Source organism: Antechinus flavipes, chromosome 2 (genome assembly GCF_016432865.1).
Source record: "Antechinus flavipes isolate AdamAnt ecotype Samford, QLD, Australia chromosome 2, AdamAnt_v2, whole genome shotgun sequence".
Taxonomy (NCBI): domain Eukaryota; kingdom Metazoa; phylum Chordata; class Mammalia; order Dasyuromorphia; family Dasyuridae; genus Antechinus; species Antechinus flavipes.
The window spans coordinates 430525414-430542242 of record NC_067399.1 but is presented as its reverse complement, the minus strand read 5'-3'; the positions used below and the strand labels follow the sequence as shown (position 1 = coordinate 430542242).

The following is a 16829-nucleotide window of genomic DNA, read 5'->3' as shown; positions in this document are numbered from 1 at the left end:
AAGTTTGCTCCCAGTAAATTGGGATAAATTCTTTATCCTGACACACACTCCCTACTGAGTTTGTTTTTCCTCCTGGGAATTCTGTCTTTGACAGCATTCAGATGTAGTCACTCACTCTGGAATTCCTTAAACTTTTTGTTTGTTCAGTTTTTTCTTCCTCTCTGAAGAGTAATTGGCTTTATTTTCCTCCTTGTCTAATTATTCTCTTTATTCTTCAACAAACAACCTTGTTTGGTGACTATCTTGAAATTCCTACTTATTCCCATACCTGAGAACTTCCAGTACTCAAATCTACCCACTCCCTTTAAGAGATTGGGCTTGGTATCCCATCAACATTAACATTTCATCACTAGACTGTCTCCAGTTACCTAACTCCATGTACTTTTTATCTAGCTTTCCCGTTTTTGATCCTCGTGTGTCAGTTCCACTTTTGCTTGTTGTTCTTTTTCAACTGGAAACCCTCTGAATCCTAGAAAAAGGGATTGTAGAGAGTCAGCCTGCTGAGCCAGGTTCTGGAGTCAGGAGATGGGTTTGATGTTAGGCTTTGTTCCTCAGTGTCTCGGCTACCTCAGCCCACACGCGTAGTCAACCTCTCTGTGCCTCGGTTTCAATTGTGTCATTTATTAAACATCAACTCTTTGCAAGGCACCTTGCTGGGCACCAAAGACAGGAAAAAAGTCTGTTCTCTGGAATCATACATTTAACTGGCAGAATGAGAGAGAATCTCTAAGACCTAATCTTGTGATTTTAAAGGCTTCCGATCCCCTGCTCTATGGATAGGAATCTAGACTTTATTTCAAGAATAACACAATATTGACAAAATTGTCTGCTTCCTAGCCCACCCAGACAAAGACTCTTAACAAGGTACCCCGCCCCTTACTGCTCCCGTTACTGATAGGGCCAATCAGAGCCCCCAAAATCGAGGAGTAGAAGGCGGGTTGACCTATAAGAAGGTTGGATTGGGGAGGGGGCAGGGATTTTGAGGAATGTAAGACCAATGAAAGGTTGGGTCTCTGAGAATCGGCAAGAAAGGTAGCCAATAAAAAATCCGAAATTAGAATGGGAGGGTAAATTCGCCAATGGAAGTTGTGAGGCGGGGCCACGTCTAGCGAGCAGCCTATGGATTTGACCGTGAGTCTTTCCCTACCCTCGCTATCACCCCGCCCCCTCCTTCCTCCTTTCAGGTAGGCTGCAGATAGCTGGGCTGGCAACCTGTGTGCCGGGGCTGGGGAGGACTGGCACGCAGGGTCCTTCGCAGGCGCTGTGCCTCCCGCCCGCTGCCCAGCCTAGGACGGCCCCCGCCTCGAGCAGCCTCATGGCGGGCGCCGCCGTGCTTCTCATCACCCTAGTGGCCTCGGCTGCCGCATCTAGAGATACCCCGCCCAGGAAAATCGGTATCCTGCGAGAGCGCCGAGGGCTAAGCAGCGGACGCTGCGAGGGGTTGGGGGTTGGGGGGAGGAGGGAGGACCACATCCGGAGGATGAAGGGGAGCCTGGAAGAGGGTTAGGTCCTGGAGGGTGAGAAAAGGCCATACTATGAGTGGGAGGAGGATGGCAGAGGTCCTGAGATGAAGGATGGGGAGGATGGGAGGATGGAAGAGGACCAGACTATTGATGAAAGGGAGACTGGAGAAGTCCACGCCATGCATAAGAGGGAGGATGAGGAAAGTCTAGGCCATGGATAAAGTTGAGAATACCTAGCTCCAGATGATAAGGAAGATAAGGAAATTTCGGGCCTAGATGGGGGCAAGGATGAGGGAGGTCTGGGCTGGGGATGAAGGATTCACGTGGGAGTTCTAGACGAGGGGCTGAAGCTGAGATTGGGGAAGGTGAGGCCATAAGAATAGTGGGGCAAGGCTCAGGGACATATACTGGAGAGAGCAGCAGGATGAGGATGCAGTTGGAGTGGTTGGGAGTGGGACTGACATCCGTATGGAAGGTGTGGAAGCTGGGGAAGGACCATCCCATGAATCCGGGAAGTATGGAAGACTTAGAAAGATCCGGTTTCTGTATATCTTGTCCTGCTGTAGCTTCTCTTTCTTCCATTTCCTCCTTACACTTCACCCTGTTCTGTCTGCAAGCGCCTAGCAGAATTGCAGTCCCTCACCTCTGCAATGGCCTTTCAGATATTTGAAGACAATGCTTGCCCACATTATTCCAGTAGGTTCCTTACTGAGTTGTTTCTCTGCCTCTAGTCGTTCCTTTGTCCACTCCATCTTTCACAAGCTACCAAATTGAATTTGTTAATGAACTAAAGCATCATCATTTATTTAAGGTCACTCTAAAACTTAAATGGCTTTTCTCAACTTCTTTAATAAAATCTAAACTGACCTAAACTGATGAGGGAGGTCTGGGCTGGGGATGAAGGATTCACGTGGGAGTTCTAGACGAGGGGCTGAAGCTGAGATTGGGGAAGGTGAGGCCATAAGAATAGTGGGGCAAGGCTCAGGGACATATACTGGAGAGAGCAGCAGGATGAGGATGCAGTTGGAGTGGTTGGGAGTGGGACTGACATCCGTATGGAAGGTGTGGAAGCTGGGGAAGGACCATCCCATGAATCCGGGAAGTATGGAAGACTTAGAAAGATCCGGTTTCTGTATACCTTGTCCTGCTGTAGCTTCTCTTTCTTCCATTTCCCCCTTACACTCCACCCTGTTCTGTCTGCAAGCGCCTAGCAGAATTGCAGTCCCTCACCTCTGCAATGGCCTTTCAGATATTTGAAGACAATGCTTGCCCCATTATTCCAGTAGGTTCCTTACTGAGTTGTTTCTCTGCCTCTAGTCGTTCCTTTGTCCACTCCATCTTTCACAAGCTACCAAATTGAATTTGTTAATGAACTAAAGCATCATCATTTATTTAAGGTCACTCTAAAACTTAAATGGCTTTTCTCAACTTCTTTAATAAAATCTAAACTGACCTAGCCTGCAACTCCTTCCCTTTTCTGTCTCTATCCTCCTGTTTCAACCTTATCCTTGCACTGTTACTTTTTACACTCCACATTCAATTCCTTGTTATCTGCTGATGTTGTTCTAACGTTTTTTCCTCTTTTAACGTTAAAATTGTATGATTCCTTCTCTGTCAGTTATAATCCTTCCTGTTTTTCAAAGCCCTTCTCTGGTACTATCTCCTACATGATTTTCCCCCCAGGCCCTTAATTGAAAGGGATCTCTCAGATCTAACACATTTTAGTCTTCTTTGAACTTACATTGTCCTAAGTTATATTAGAGTTATCTATGTCCGTGTCCTTCCTCCTACTAGGTGTCTAAGAATTTGGAATTAAAAAAACTTTAGAAATCATCAGAGCTAAAAGTTTTTTTTTTTTTTTAAACAGAAAAGGAAATTGAGGTTTATATAATTGCCCAAGGTTATACAGATAATAATAGCAAAACTGAAATTCAAGTTCAGATCCTTTAATTACAAATCTAATGATTTCCAGTATGCAATGATATGACTTTTCTGAATTTAGAATTTGTCTTAGCTCTAAATCTCTTCCAGCTTAGCCTAGCACAAGGCTTTGTACATAGTTAAGGTTTAAGAAATGGTTTTTGAATGAAAAAGTTATTTAAAGCAGAAGTTCTGATTTGCTTGTGAACTTTTCTCTTTCATCATTTCCCTGTATTCCTTTGTATCCTCATCTCTGTGCTTGCTAACAGCGGTTGTAGGAGCTGGAATTGGGGGCTCAGCAGCAGCCCATTTCCTTCAGCAGCTTTTTGGGCCACGAGTACAGATTGATGTGTATGAGAAGGGCACTGTTGGAGGCCGCCTGGCTACCATCACTGTCAACAAACAGCAATATGAAAGTGGTGGTGCCTCATTCAATTCCTTCAGCTTGCATATGCAGGATTTTGTCAAACTCCTAGGTAAGTAAGGGCGGGGGTCCCAGGGAAAGAGGAAAGTATAGGTTCAAAAACCTATGCTTTAGAGACCTTGCAGTCTCCAGTTAATATTCAAACCTAGATCTTTTCACTCCAAATCTGATGTTCTTTGAGGTGAACCTCTAATATTCCTTCCAATTCTGAAGACCTTATAATTCTCTGAATTAATAAGCTACAGGATAATTATCTTATATGATGAGAAACACTCTTTCCTCCAGGATGTGTAATGGGAAAAGTAACTTAGCATAACTATTAAAAATAGTGCTTGTTTTAATCATTTTATGCTTGGGAAATCTGCCCTGGCTCCTGTGTTAGTCCTAGTTTTAACCTCTTAGTATGCTATATAGCTCTCTAGAGAGAAACTGCTGATCAACATTAGAAGAAGGAGTTTCCTCACCTGGGTGTCCCCCACACCAGTGAAATCACAGGGTTAGTCTTTATCCCTTTTCCTAGATGATAGCTAGTCCAACTCTTAGACCTAGTCTCAGAAGAGTTTCAGGTTTCAATTTATTTTTGGAACTTAGTGCCAAGATGAGTATACTTAAAGCCTTAAGATAGTCCTGAAACCTTGGAGGATAAATCTAAATTTCCCTAGCCAAAGATGATAGGACAGCCATGACTTTTGAAAGGCAAGCGTATTCTTACAATATTGTCCTTCTAACCTAGATGCCATAATGGTATCCCTGATTCTATTATATAATTATCAGCAGAGCTTCCTACTAGATCAAATGTTCCATTTAGAGTGGTTCCACTGAATAAAACCATAGATTGTTTCTTTGGCTTTTCCCTCCTCCATTCCTTTCTTTTCCCAAAAGGTTTATCAGTATTGTCAACAATGATAGATCTTTAAGATTTTGATGCTTTCACCTCCCAACAACTCTTGAGGTGAGTGTTGAACATTATTATATGAGAAATCTTGGAAATGAGAGATTAAGGGTTTTTTGCCCACTTCACACAGCTATTAAGTAGTGGAGCCTTATTCTGAGTGTGGTTCTCTTTCTACTGCTCTTGACAGCCTAAAAAGATTTGGCACTATAAACTTGAATATGTGAGAATTGGTTGAAAGAAAGTGGGGTGTTAGGTCTGGTGAAGTAACTTATATCAAAGGACTTGATCTCTGCTGTGAAAATGAAAGCCTGTGATTATTCCACTTTAATTCAGAGGCCACAGCTAAGGCATTTGGGTGACACAGTGGTTACAATATAAACTTGAAGTCATGAAGGCCTGAGTTTGTGTCTTTTGACACTTACTATCTGTGTGTTCCTGGAAATCCCTTAATTTCTCTGTCTCTGTTTCTCCATTTATAAAATGGATAATGTTAATATCATTTCCTTCACAAGATTGTTTCAAGAATCAAATGAGACAATATAAAAAGCATTTTGTAAATCTTAAAGTGCTACATGAGTGCTAGCTATTATTATTATAAGTTGTAGAGAGAGAGATTTTGGCTTTAATATGAAGATAAACTGCCCTAAAGTGAAATGAACTGTTTGGGGAAGACTTTCAAGCAGAGGCTGGATATTCATATACCAAAAGAAGAAATTATTGTTTAGATAGAAGTGGAATGAAATACTTTCTGAACTCTCATCAAGCCTTGAGTCTTTCAATCTTTGAAACACTCCCTAAGCTCTTCAAAGATTTTTACTTCTGTGTCCACATTGAAAATCCTCTTCCTTGTTACCTTGGGCTCTCCCAGCCTTGGGAGTAGTATCTCTGAAAAGGAATTTAGCAGCTTCTTTGTTTTTCAGGTTTGAAACAGAGGCGGGAGGTGGCAGGAAAGAGTGCCATCTTTGGTGGTGAACAACTTATTCTGGAAGAGACGGATTGGTACCTGCTAAACCTTTTCCGAGTCTGGTGGCACTATGGCATTAGCTTCCTGAGGCTGCAGATGTGGGTAGAGGAAGTCATGGAAAAGTTTATGAGGTGTGGCCCTGTGGAGAACTCGGTGAGAGCATTCCATTTTAAATAGACTGGTCAGTGATGGGTTGAATAAGAATCAGTTCAGCTGTTTACCATAGAGCAAAAGTGATATAGAATTAGCCACATTAGCCTAGAATGAGAATTGCTGATTTTGTGAGGTGGTCATCTTGAGTAAATAAATGGGAAAACAAAACAAAACAAACAACAAACAAAAACCAACAACACTGAATATGGAGTAGTAAGACTTTGTTTCAGATCCTGGCTCTGCTGCTTACTACCTGATTGACACTGGGAAAGTCACTTAGCTTCTCTGGGCCTCAGTTTGTTTATCTGTAAAGTGAGATTGCATTGGATCATCTTTCAGGTCCCTGACAGCTTAAAAACTGTATATGTTTTGTATGTTTAGTCTAAACATCAGAACTGTGATGGGCATACTAGGGTAGATACTATAAAAGAAGTTTAATCATGATAATAGCAATTATAATTCCTTTAGGTAGTATTATCATCTTTATTATATTTGCTCGCCCTACCCGCAATTATAATTCCTATTTCTGTGGTTTTCTATTTGCAAATTTCTTCCCTCAAAAGAGCCCTTTGTAATATTATCATCATCTTACAAATGGGTAAACTGTGGCACAGAGAGAGTCCATGACTTCCTATGGATCACATAACTATCTAGTAAAGTGGTAGAGCTAGAAGACCAGGAGTATTTGCTAACGTCAAATAGCTTATGGCTTACCATATTGGGTTGACTATAGACTATATTTTTTCTTTCTTTTTCTTTTTCTTACTTTTTTTTTTTTTTTTTGGTATATGTCTAGCTTATTAAAAACCTAAGTATGGCCTATAATAAATCAATCAACAAGTATTTTAAAAAATACACTTTTAATTATATCTTTTGTTTTTCTAAACTAAATTTCCCCTTGTGTACCTCTGCAAAGAAGTAGAGAGAAGTATCTTCTCATATCTCTTCTTTGGGTCCAAATTTTTAATTTGTAATTTTCAACATTGATTTTTGATTTTTCTTGGTTCTTCTTTACATTTCCATTTCAAAACATTTATTAAGTGTCAGACACTGCTAAGTGGTAGAGGTATGAAGAAAAAAATGAAACAACCCTTATTTTTTAAGAAATTTAATTTGTAACTAGGGAGACAAATATATTTTTAAGTATATATAGGATAAATATGTATATTCCTTCTTTCAAATAATTCTTATTTTTAGGGTTATGCACTATATTTTATTCATTGAGCACTCATTCAGATTGGATTGTAGCGTCCTAGCTAGAAGGGACTTTGGAAGTTTCATGTATCCTAACCTTCATTTTATGGATGAGAAAACTGAACCCCAGAGTGACTAATAGACTAAAGATCATGAAATTTCAAAACCTCAGTCTTCTCAGGTACAAATTGGGGATGATACAATAATAATTGTACTACTTACCTCAAAGAGATGTTTAAAAAAAGTGCTTTGCCAATCACAAAGTACTAGAGCAAAGTTACCTAGTATTATAAGTTTAGAAGAGGTGTTATATATAATAGATGTAGTTAGGGAAGGAGAAGATAACTCTTTAACTGGATTTAGGATATCTAATACTTTGATAGACACATCTAATTGGAGTTAGGGGAGAATGAAATGATTAGCAAAGTAGATTTAAGAAAGTAGACATAATTGGTAAATAGCAAGGTTACTTTGGCTAGAGTGAAGGCTACATATAAGGAAAAATTAAAGTTGATATGGTTATTGAAGACCTAGAATGCAAGAGGAGAGCTTAATCTTATTTTAAGCTCAATCAGCAGTTGGGGCAGGAAGAGGAGGTAGATCTTTTAAGGTTTTTGAGTAAATAACATTGGATAAGGGATATGTATTGGGGAGACTATCTATAAGTGTATTCATAGGATTCAGAATTGTGTTTTGAAGGATGGCTAACGTTTTGATAGAGACAACTAGTAAAGGGAGTAGAGTTGAGAATCTGGTTCATTCCAGGTGAATTCCGGGCTATAGAATAGACTCAAGAAATGTGCTTGAGAAAGAGCAAGCTCAATTTAACTAGACCTTGAGTTCCTATAACCTAGTCTGCCCATTTTATAGATGAGAAAACGTATTAAAGAAGAGAAACTGGAAGCAAAGAACTAAGTTATATGTTAGTCATTTGTTGTTGTTTGTCCTTCATTCTTGAAGGCAACTGTAACATCAGAGAGGTGATATCATGACATGCAAGTGAGTTAGATTTAAATGAGGGAGAGTTGTACAAAGTCCACCAGCTTCATTTTCTCCTCCAGAGCCATCTGGACCCAATTACAAGTTATAACTTAGGATGATCGGAGATCATCCTGTATACAGGGAGAGATCTTAACATTTTTAAGCTAAAGTCTTTAAATATGTATTATGTAAATATGTAAAGCCAGTAAATATGTATTAAATACCTACTCTGTGCCATGCACTCTGCTAAACAGTTGGGATATAAAGAAAGGCACAAGGTTGCTCTTGTGCTTAAGGAATTCACAGTCTAACTGGGAAAGGTCACACATAAAACAAAACTGCAATGGGTCAGAGAAAAAAGTCTGGGATATGTTGAAATCTTACAGCCAGGTTATGATCTGTTTTCCCTCCTAAGTGGAAGATCCAAGAAGAAATCACTTCTATCTACCTTCTATCTATTCCAGTTAAAGAGGGAGGAGCTACAAGGGCAAGGAGTTCTGAGCAGATAGGAGTTCTAGAGTTGATTCCACCTTCAGAAAAATGAGTTTCTAGAGGCAATTGATGAAGTCTAAGACAGTAGCCAGGGAGGAAATGTTTACAGTTACCTGCTTGATATGATCCATGGTTACCTTAGAAACTCAGTTCAATCTTCATCTTCTTGAAGAAAAAGCCTTTAACAAGGTACAAGACTCGTTTATGCTAAAATCCTGACAAAGTATAAGCCAGAAGCACTCTTTTTTTTCCTTCTAGGCAATTGGGTTTAAGTGACTTGCCTAGGGTCATACCGCTAGGAAGTGTTAAGTGTCTGAGGCCAGATTTGAACTTAGATCGTCCTGACTTCAGGGCTGGCGCTCTATCTACTACACCAACTAGCTGCCCAGGAGCACTCTCTTTTTAATCACATAAAATGCATATATCTAAATCCAAAATCAATCATGGTAGGGATATACTAGAATCTTTTCCAGCAAATATGTATAAACAAAGCAAGGATTCCCACTCTGCCCATTGTTATTTGATATCATTCTAGAAATATTAGCAATAATAATAAGACAAGAGAAAGAAATTAAATGTATGCAGATCAGTAAATAAAAGAGAAAACTATTTCTGTATGTTGATAATATGATAGTATGCTTGAAAATTCCTGGGTAATAGCAAAGATACTAATTAAGACATTATCTTCATCAAAATTGCAAGCTACAAAATAAACCCTTAAAAATCAATTGTATTTTTTAATAAGGATAACAAAAATAGGGCAGCTAGGTGGTGCAGTAGATAGAGCACCAGCCCTGAAGTCAGGACCTGAGTTCACTTCCTAGCTGTATGATCCTGGGCAAGTCACCTGGATAAGTAACCCCAATTACCGTAGCAAAAAAAAAAAAAAAAAAAAAAAAAAAGATAACACTAATAGAAAGGGAAATCATTCTAAATAACTACAAAATGCAAAAGTATCCAGGATAATGCTACCAAATCACATGGAAATCTCATCTACATTCATGACAAAATCCATCTTTAATAAATAAAGATCAATATAAATATCTGGGGAAATATTCGTTGTTAATTCATTCACTGCCTATATGTTGATTTAATAAAAATGACAATTCTACCCACATTAATTTATACATTTAATGATATGCCAATAGAATATCAAAGAGATACTTTATAGAACTTTACAAAATAATAAAATTCATTTGGGAAAAGAAACATCTAGAATCAATGGGAATTATGAAAAGAAATATAGATGAAGGAGGAATAGCACTTCTGAGCTTCAAATTATATTATACAACAACAGTTTATCAAAACTATATGGTATTAGGAAAAAATAAAAAATTAGAAGAATGAATCAGATCAGACATGGAAGATTCAGAAACAGTGGAACTCAATATCCTAGTGTTTAATAAACAGAAAAACTGGAGAAACTAGAAAGCAGTCTGCCAGAAATGAGATTTAGACTAATACCTTACACCGTCTTCCATAATACATTCTAAATGGATATGTGACATTAATATTAAAGATCATACTATTAAAAAATTTAGGAGAGAAGCAGATCCTATAGCTCTCAGAGCACTGGGTAGGAGATAAATTCTTAATCAAACAAGGGATAAAAACAATTTCAAAAGATTAAATATATCACTTAGAGTACATGAGACTGAAAGCTTCTGCACAGACAAAATTAATGCATCTTGGATAATAAGAGAAATAATCAAATGGGGAAAAGTCTTTGTCTCAAGCTTCATTTTCTACATGAATATGACTCCCTAATCCCTAACCACTCTCAGCTGTTAGTGCCCTTCTTCAAACCACCTTGTATACATTATATAAATTATATATATGTATGTATGTATTATGTGTATATGTGTATATGCATGTGTGTCTATATCTGTATACATGTATGCATATATATGTATGTATATATGTGTACCTTTATTTGTGTGTGTGTACATATGTTATGACTCCCTATTAGAATGCCCTCCTTGAAGGTAGGGATGGTCTTATACTTGCTTTTGGTTCCTTAGTGTTTGGCACATAGGTATTTTAAAAATACTTATTGATTGATTGAATTATTTAAGTTATTGTTAAATAGACCATGATGGAGTATTTGACTTATGTGATAATTACAAGTTTGATACTTAGAAAATAAGGAGAATCATAATAAGGTTCTACTAGCTGTTATTTACATAACATTTTAAAGTTTGAAAAAGCACTGTACATTTTCTCATTTGATCTTCATTACAGCCCTATGAAGTAAGTAATACAAGTACTGTCTCTTCATTTTACACATGAGGAAACTGAGGCTGAAAGAGGGGAAATGACTTGTCCAGCATTACACAGCTAGTAAGTTGTAGAGCTGAGATTTAAACCCAGATTTCTGGTTTCCAAATCCAGTGTTCTTTCTATCATATTCTCTCACACCAACTTTCTTCCTAAATCCTCTCTATCCAGCAATTATAAGGGTCCCAGATGTATTCTCCTTCTACCTCACTCTGTAGTATGGCAGAGTGACTCTGTAGTATTCCTGTTTGGAATGTACTCACAAACCTGACCCTAATTGGGGGTTCCTTTTATTCTTTCAGAATATATAAGTATCAGGCCCATGGCTATGCCTTTTCAGGAGTGGAGGAGCTGCTGTACTCAGTAGGTGAATATACCTTTATCAACATGACCCAGCGCTCTGTGGCAGAATGTCTGCTAGAAGTGGGAGTTACCCAGCGCTTCATTGATGAGGTGATCACAGCTCTGCTGCGTGCCAGTTATGGGCAGTCTGCAACAATGGCAGCCTTTGCAGGTGAGCCTCAAGCCTTGGGACTGTTTTGTCTGTGACAATATTTATCAAATGGAAGGCCTTCCTTGAGTTTTCCTGGGGGATCTTCTGCTCATTTTTCAGCAATCATAGTAAACAATGTGTGATGAATTTACCCTTTATTAAGAAATTAGCTTCTTTACTCTATTGACCCTTAGAGTAAAATGACTATATCTTTCTCTCATTTTCCTCCAGGAGCCATGTCACTTGCTGGAATACAGGGAAACCTGTGGGCTGTGGAAGGGGGCAATAAGCTAGTATGTTCAGGTTTGCTGAAGTTGACTAAGGCCAATGTGATATATGCAAGAGTGACCTCTGTAGCCTTGCACAACACAGGTGAGTGGCCAAGAAGCCAAAGGGAGGAAGTAGACAGCATTGAAGAACAATGAGCTTTGGCCAGGGCAAGTGGAAAGGTCACTGCAGTGTCTCAGAGGCTTTAACACTTGCCTCTTGGATCCTAAGCACTATTTTGTAAAGTATGGAAACAAATAGCAAAAGATGGCAGCATTAGTTGTGATTTCCAACACCAGAGGGCACTGTCTATATGAAATTTGCTTCTAGCCCCAGAATCATGCATTGTTAGAATAAAAAGAGATCATTGAAATTTTAGACCAAGACCTTCATTTTACAAATGTGGAAGTTGAGGCCTTGAGGAGGAAAGTGACTTTCCCAGAGTCCCACAGCCTGTTAGTAGCAGTGTCAGAACTAGCAGTGTGAAGTCTTGGCTCCCACTAAATGCCTCTTTCTACTATGCCTTTTTCTCTGCTGAGTTGTTTCTTTGGAAATCAATCATTCACTGGCTTCATCTTCTCTGGAATGCCATTGATCATGCTTAAGATCCTAAGACAGACAAACAAAATAGCCTTGTTGTGCTCCTTGGAAAATTGCAGGGGGAAGTTACCATATTAGGGTTTGAGAAAGTGAAGGTGGTTGAAAAATGGAGGTAGGTGGATTGGAAGGAGTTAAATGCTGAAAAGAAGAACATTTTGATAGGGGAATTCTTCAAGGTCACTAATGAAAATGAATGTTGTTAGAACTGACAGGTCTGTAGCCTGACCAGGGAAGTTTTAATGATTAGTGGTCACTCTGCAAAGCATGAAGCATTACTAATCCTATGAAGCAATGCTAATCCTGTCCACGTGTACAGTGTGTAATCTGTGCTTTTCAGGATGCTTTCATATGTACCATGTGACCTGATTCTATATATTCTGTGAGGTAGAAAGGAGAGAAAGGACTGTACAGTGGAGAAAACAACTGGGAGGCAAAGTTATTGCACAGCCACATGGCAAATTAATGAAAAGATTGGGGTAATAATTTATTTATATATAGCATGTTGTGTTTTACATGGAATCTTCTATACATTATTTCTCTTGAACTTCACAACTCCCTATACTATATACAGAGTACATAGGTATTATTATTTCCATTTTATAGATGAGGAAACTCAGTTCCAAAAGGTTAAGTTACTTCCAAAGTCATAGCAAATGTTTCAGCAGCATGCAAACCCAAATCTGATTCCAAGTCAAATATTTGGTATTTTCTCATATGCTTCAATAGACATGTGGGGAAATAAATAGGTTGTAGCCAAGTGATAAGTTGATCTTTGTTTTTTCTCCACAGAAGGAAGAGCCCTTTATCAGGTGTGGTATGAGAAGGAAGATAAAATGCATTCAGACTTCTATGATATTGTAGTCATTGCTACTCCCCTCTATGTGGGCAGTAATAGCAACATCACCTTTGATGGATTTCAGCCTCCCTTTGAAGAGTTTGTTGGTTCCTTTCAATCCACTGTTACCTCACTGGTCCATGGCTACCTTAACTCTTCCTACTTTGGCTTTCCTGACCCTAAGCTTTTCCCTTTTGCCAGCATTCTTTCTACAGATGCTCCCAACCTCTTCTTCTGTGCCCTGGACAACATGTGCCCTGTCAACATCTCATCTACCTTCCGAAGGAAACAGCCACAAGAGGCAGCCATTTGGCGAGTCCTGTCTCCCCAACCCCTAGAACGTCCCCAGCTAAAGAGCCTTTTCCGTTCCTATTACTCAGTTCAGACAGCCCAGTGGGAGGCCTATCCACAGTATGGTTCCCGTATGGCTACACCACTGTTTGCCCTCCATGACCAGCTTTTCTACCTCAATGCCCTAGAATGGGTAGCCAGTTCTGTGGAAATAAGTGCTGTGGCAGCTAAAAATGTGGCCCTTTTGGCCTACAACCGCTGGTACCAAGACCTGGATAAGATTGATCAGAAAGACTTGATACACAAAATTAAGACTGAACTGTGAGACTGGTTTAGAAGAAAGGGAGATGGATAGGAGTCTATGGAACTTCATTCATTCATCTAACAAACAATGATTCAGCATTTGCTTCATATGGAATACTGTATTCTAGAGGCTTAATGTGATACAGATGTGGATAGAACAGGGCTTTGACCCTTCTGGAGCTTAAAGTATCCTGTAATGATGGTTGTTGTTCCTAAATCAGTGATAGCTTCTAAAGCAATGGGAAACCCATGTCCCATGCACTTGATGTCTTGTGTGACCCTTTCTCTCTCTTCTGTGTCAGACCTTTCTGCTTGCCTTTCATGGATTTTGGGGAGTAGTTGCCTTCGGGGGAAGGACAGGCAAAGTCACACCTCTTTTATTTATTTAATTTTAAATAAAAATCAGTCTTCTAAATCTGGCATTGATTTAACTCCTGGTTTCCTGATTGAAGGGCAAAGTAAGAGTAGGGGTACAGTTGGAATTCAGTCTGGGAAGAATGTAGTAACATAGGTTTAGCCTTACACCTGACCTTAGAAATCATCTAATCTAATATTTTTTGCCCTTTTTTATCTCAGACCCATTTGACAATCTGGTGAAGTCCATGGACCCCTTCTCAGAATAATATTTTTATTTATTTTTTATTTATTTTTTATTTTATTTTATTTTTATAATAACTTTTTATTGACGGAACCCATGCCAGGGTAATTTTTTACAACAAGAATAATGTTTTTAAATGAATAAAACAAAATACATAGAATTAAAAAGGAAACAGACTATATTGAAATAGTTATGAAAATGTTTTTAAAAAATAAGTTTATAAACCCCTGGTTAACTATCTATTCTAGCCTTCTAATTTTACAGATGAAAACTGAGGCCGAAATTGCTGGTTGAGCCTGCAGCTCTGGAGGTTTCTACCAAACTGGAAAATCTCCAACTATGGTATTAGAAACAAATGGTATCATCATGTAAGGGGAGGAGTGGACTTTGGAACTCAAATCTTTTTTAAGTTTGAAAAAATAATTTTAACATGTAATTGGTGAAAAATATGTGTGTATGTGTATATAAATGGCGCCTAGTAATTAAGGACATAATCAAGTTCATAAAGGTCTATCTCCAGCTGGTTGGCCTCTTGGTAGTGAATTCTTTGGCCATGAAACAAAAGTACAAAATGACCCTCAGTCTTGTCTTTCTGCTTTTGTAGAGAGGTAGGAAAAGGGGGCAAGGAATGCTGAAATCACATGTTTTTTAGATGACAGACAATTTAACTCTTGATACTCTAAATATGAGATTTTTGTCCAGTTATTGGATCGATGTGCTACTGAAACGATTGTACCCATAATCATGTGGACATTCTTATTAATTTCAAAAGACAAGTATGAAAATTGCATTATGGCTTCTCCTTGAAAAGGCAAATAGGTTGTGCTCAGAAAATAGGAAGATGAAAGAAGAAAGAAAAGAAGGAAGAGGGGAAGGAAATAAGCATTTATTAAGTGCTTATTATGTGTCAGGGACTGTCCTAAACTTGTCCTTATTCTTCAGGAATTTATGTTACAATGAGGCAGAGTAGCACAGAAGGCAACTGTGGGAGAGGGGAGTGTGAAAGCACTTAATTCCAAGGGGAATGAAGGACAGCCTGAACCCCACACACATACACAAAATGGAGGCCCCAGGAAGAATTTGACATTGGTAGAAAGGGACCAGGAATATTCCAGAATGAGGAAGCCTGAGGAAAGTTCCAGAATGAGATAGCAGCAGAGATAGTTTTGAAGTCCAAAATTCAGAAATCACCTAGAAAAAAAAAGGAGCTTATAGCAAGGTAGGCTAGTTACTTGTGCTAAAAAAAAGAGAGAATTAGGGCTGGAAGATGGTTTAGGGGCATATAATCCAACCCCACCTTTTACAGATGAGAATTTGAGCTCCCAGGAGATAAAATGATTTATTTTCAAGTTAAAGTTACTTAACCTGTAAGCAGCAATGTTGGATTTGAACCCAGGACCATCGATTAAATCCAGTGCTTTTCCTACTATATTGTTCTGACCTCTATTTGCTCTGTGGCCATTTCAAAATGGTCACAAAATAGGCTATATTTTTCTCTTAATCTTATCAGTATAATCCTAAAATGATCTGTACTTGCACTCTTAATGATCAAATCACCTGCATTTGCATTGGAAAAAAAAAAAAGCAATAGGGAATACACTCAACATTTTGCAGCAAGCATTTTTAAGAGATACTTTGGGATAATGAGGTTTTCTTTATTCTCACTTAAGTCTTTTATTTTTTGTGTTATGGGAATTTTTGATTTTTAAATTTCCTTTTATTAAATTTTATTATCTGAGAATGGGAGGAAATCAGGGCTGTTTTTCCTGGTTAGGAGATTGTTGAGTTAGCTGACAGCTGTCTCTGTGGGATGTGAAAATTTATTTAAGGCCTCAAATATTCTTCAGATAAGAAACCAGAAGAAGAATCATAATTGTCCCCAACTCCTTGGATATTTTGGTGAATGGTGACATGTAAATTTTCCCCCTCTATCAACCCATTATGAACCCTTTCTAAATATAGTTTAATCTGTAACCTGACTTCATTTACCTATAGAATCTATTTAACTAGATTTATTTCCTTAGGAAATATATAAAATTCTGATTCTATTTAACTAAGTTTATTCAACTTTTATGACATTAAAGGAAGCCTAGGATTATAAATCTTAAGAAGTTTTTATAGCAAAAGAATATGTGAAATTGCAATATGTAAAAGAATTATTTCTCTATTATTAACATAATTGGTCTATAAAAAGCCTTGTTAAGATCCTAGTAATTGGTCAATATTACATTTCTACCTCCTGGAATTGTGCTTAAGCATAATAAAGCAAAATAAATAATAATACATAAAATAAAATAATTGGGTTTTTTGCCTCTACAATTTCTGCATTGTGGTAGATTTTTTTTTTTTTTTGGCAATAATTATCTATCACATGAGCTAAAAAAAGGACATACATTTCTCATCATACACATCTCAACATAGAATGGATGAGACTGGGGTTCTGAAAATAATTCCAGGAGAACAAAGGTTCTGGCAAAATTCTGACAAGCTAGCCAGACTTCAAGTACAGGCTACCACTGTCATCAAAGGCTTTGCCCTAGTGAAGTACAAAAAGCCAAATGTAATAATCAAAGGGTCAGTCTACAAGGATTGTTCTCTCTCTCTCTCTCTTTCTCTCTCTCTCTCTCTCTCCTACAGTAACTCTCAATGCATTGTCTCAGAAGGATGCCATCTGTATCA

The 16829-nt window shown here is 38.3% G+C and overlaps 1 protein-coding gene across 1 annotated transcript; it reads left to right on the top strand.

The window, feature by feature from the left end:
• The first annotated feature begins 1155 nt into the window (after nt 1–1155).
• On the top strand, nt 1156–13972 carry PCYOX1L (prenylcysteine oxidase 1 like). The gene is made up of 6 exons (XM_051978940.1): nt 1156–1394; nt 3653–3859; nt 5623–5797; nt 11066–11277; nt 11488–11628; nt 12913–13972. The coding sequence occupies exons 1-6, from the start codon at nt 1316–1318 to the stop codon at nt 13572–13574; spliced, it is 1476 nt and encodes a 491-aa protein (XP_051834900.1). The 5' UTR covers nt 1156–1315; the 3' UTR covers nt 13575–13972.
• The last annotated feature ends 2857 nt before the right edge of the window (nt 13973–16829 follow it).

What these genes read in the sequence shown, in the direction of transcription:
- PCYOX1L (XM_051978940.1), top strand. Translation starts at nt 1,316, where the DNA reads ATGGCGGGCGCCGCCGTGCTTCTCATCACCCTAGTGGCCTCGGCTGCC. An exon ending in GGATTTTGTCAAACTCCTAG is followed by an intron (nt 3,860 to 5,622) that starts GTAAGTAAGGGC and finishes TTTGTTTTTCAG; the next exon opens with GTTTGAAACAGAGGCGGGAG. An exon ending in GTCATGGAAAAGTTTATGAG is followed by an intron (nt 5,798 to 11,065) that starts GTGTGGCCCTGT and finishes TTATTCTTTCAG; the next exon opens with AATATATAAGTATCAGGCCC.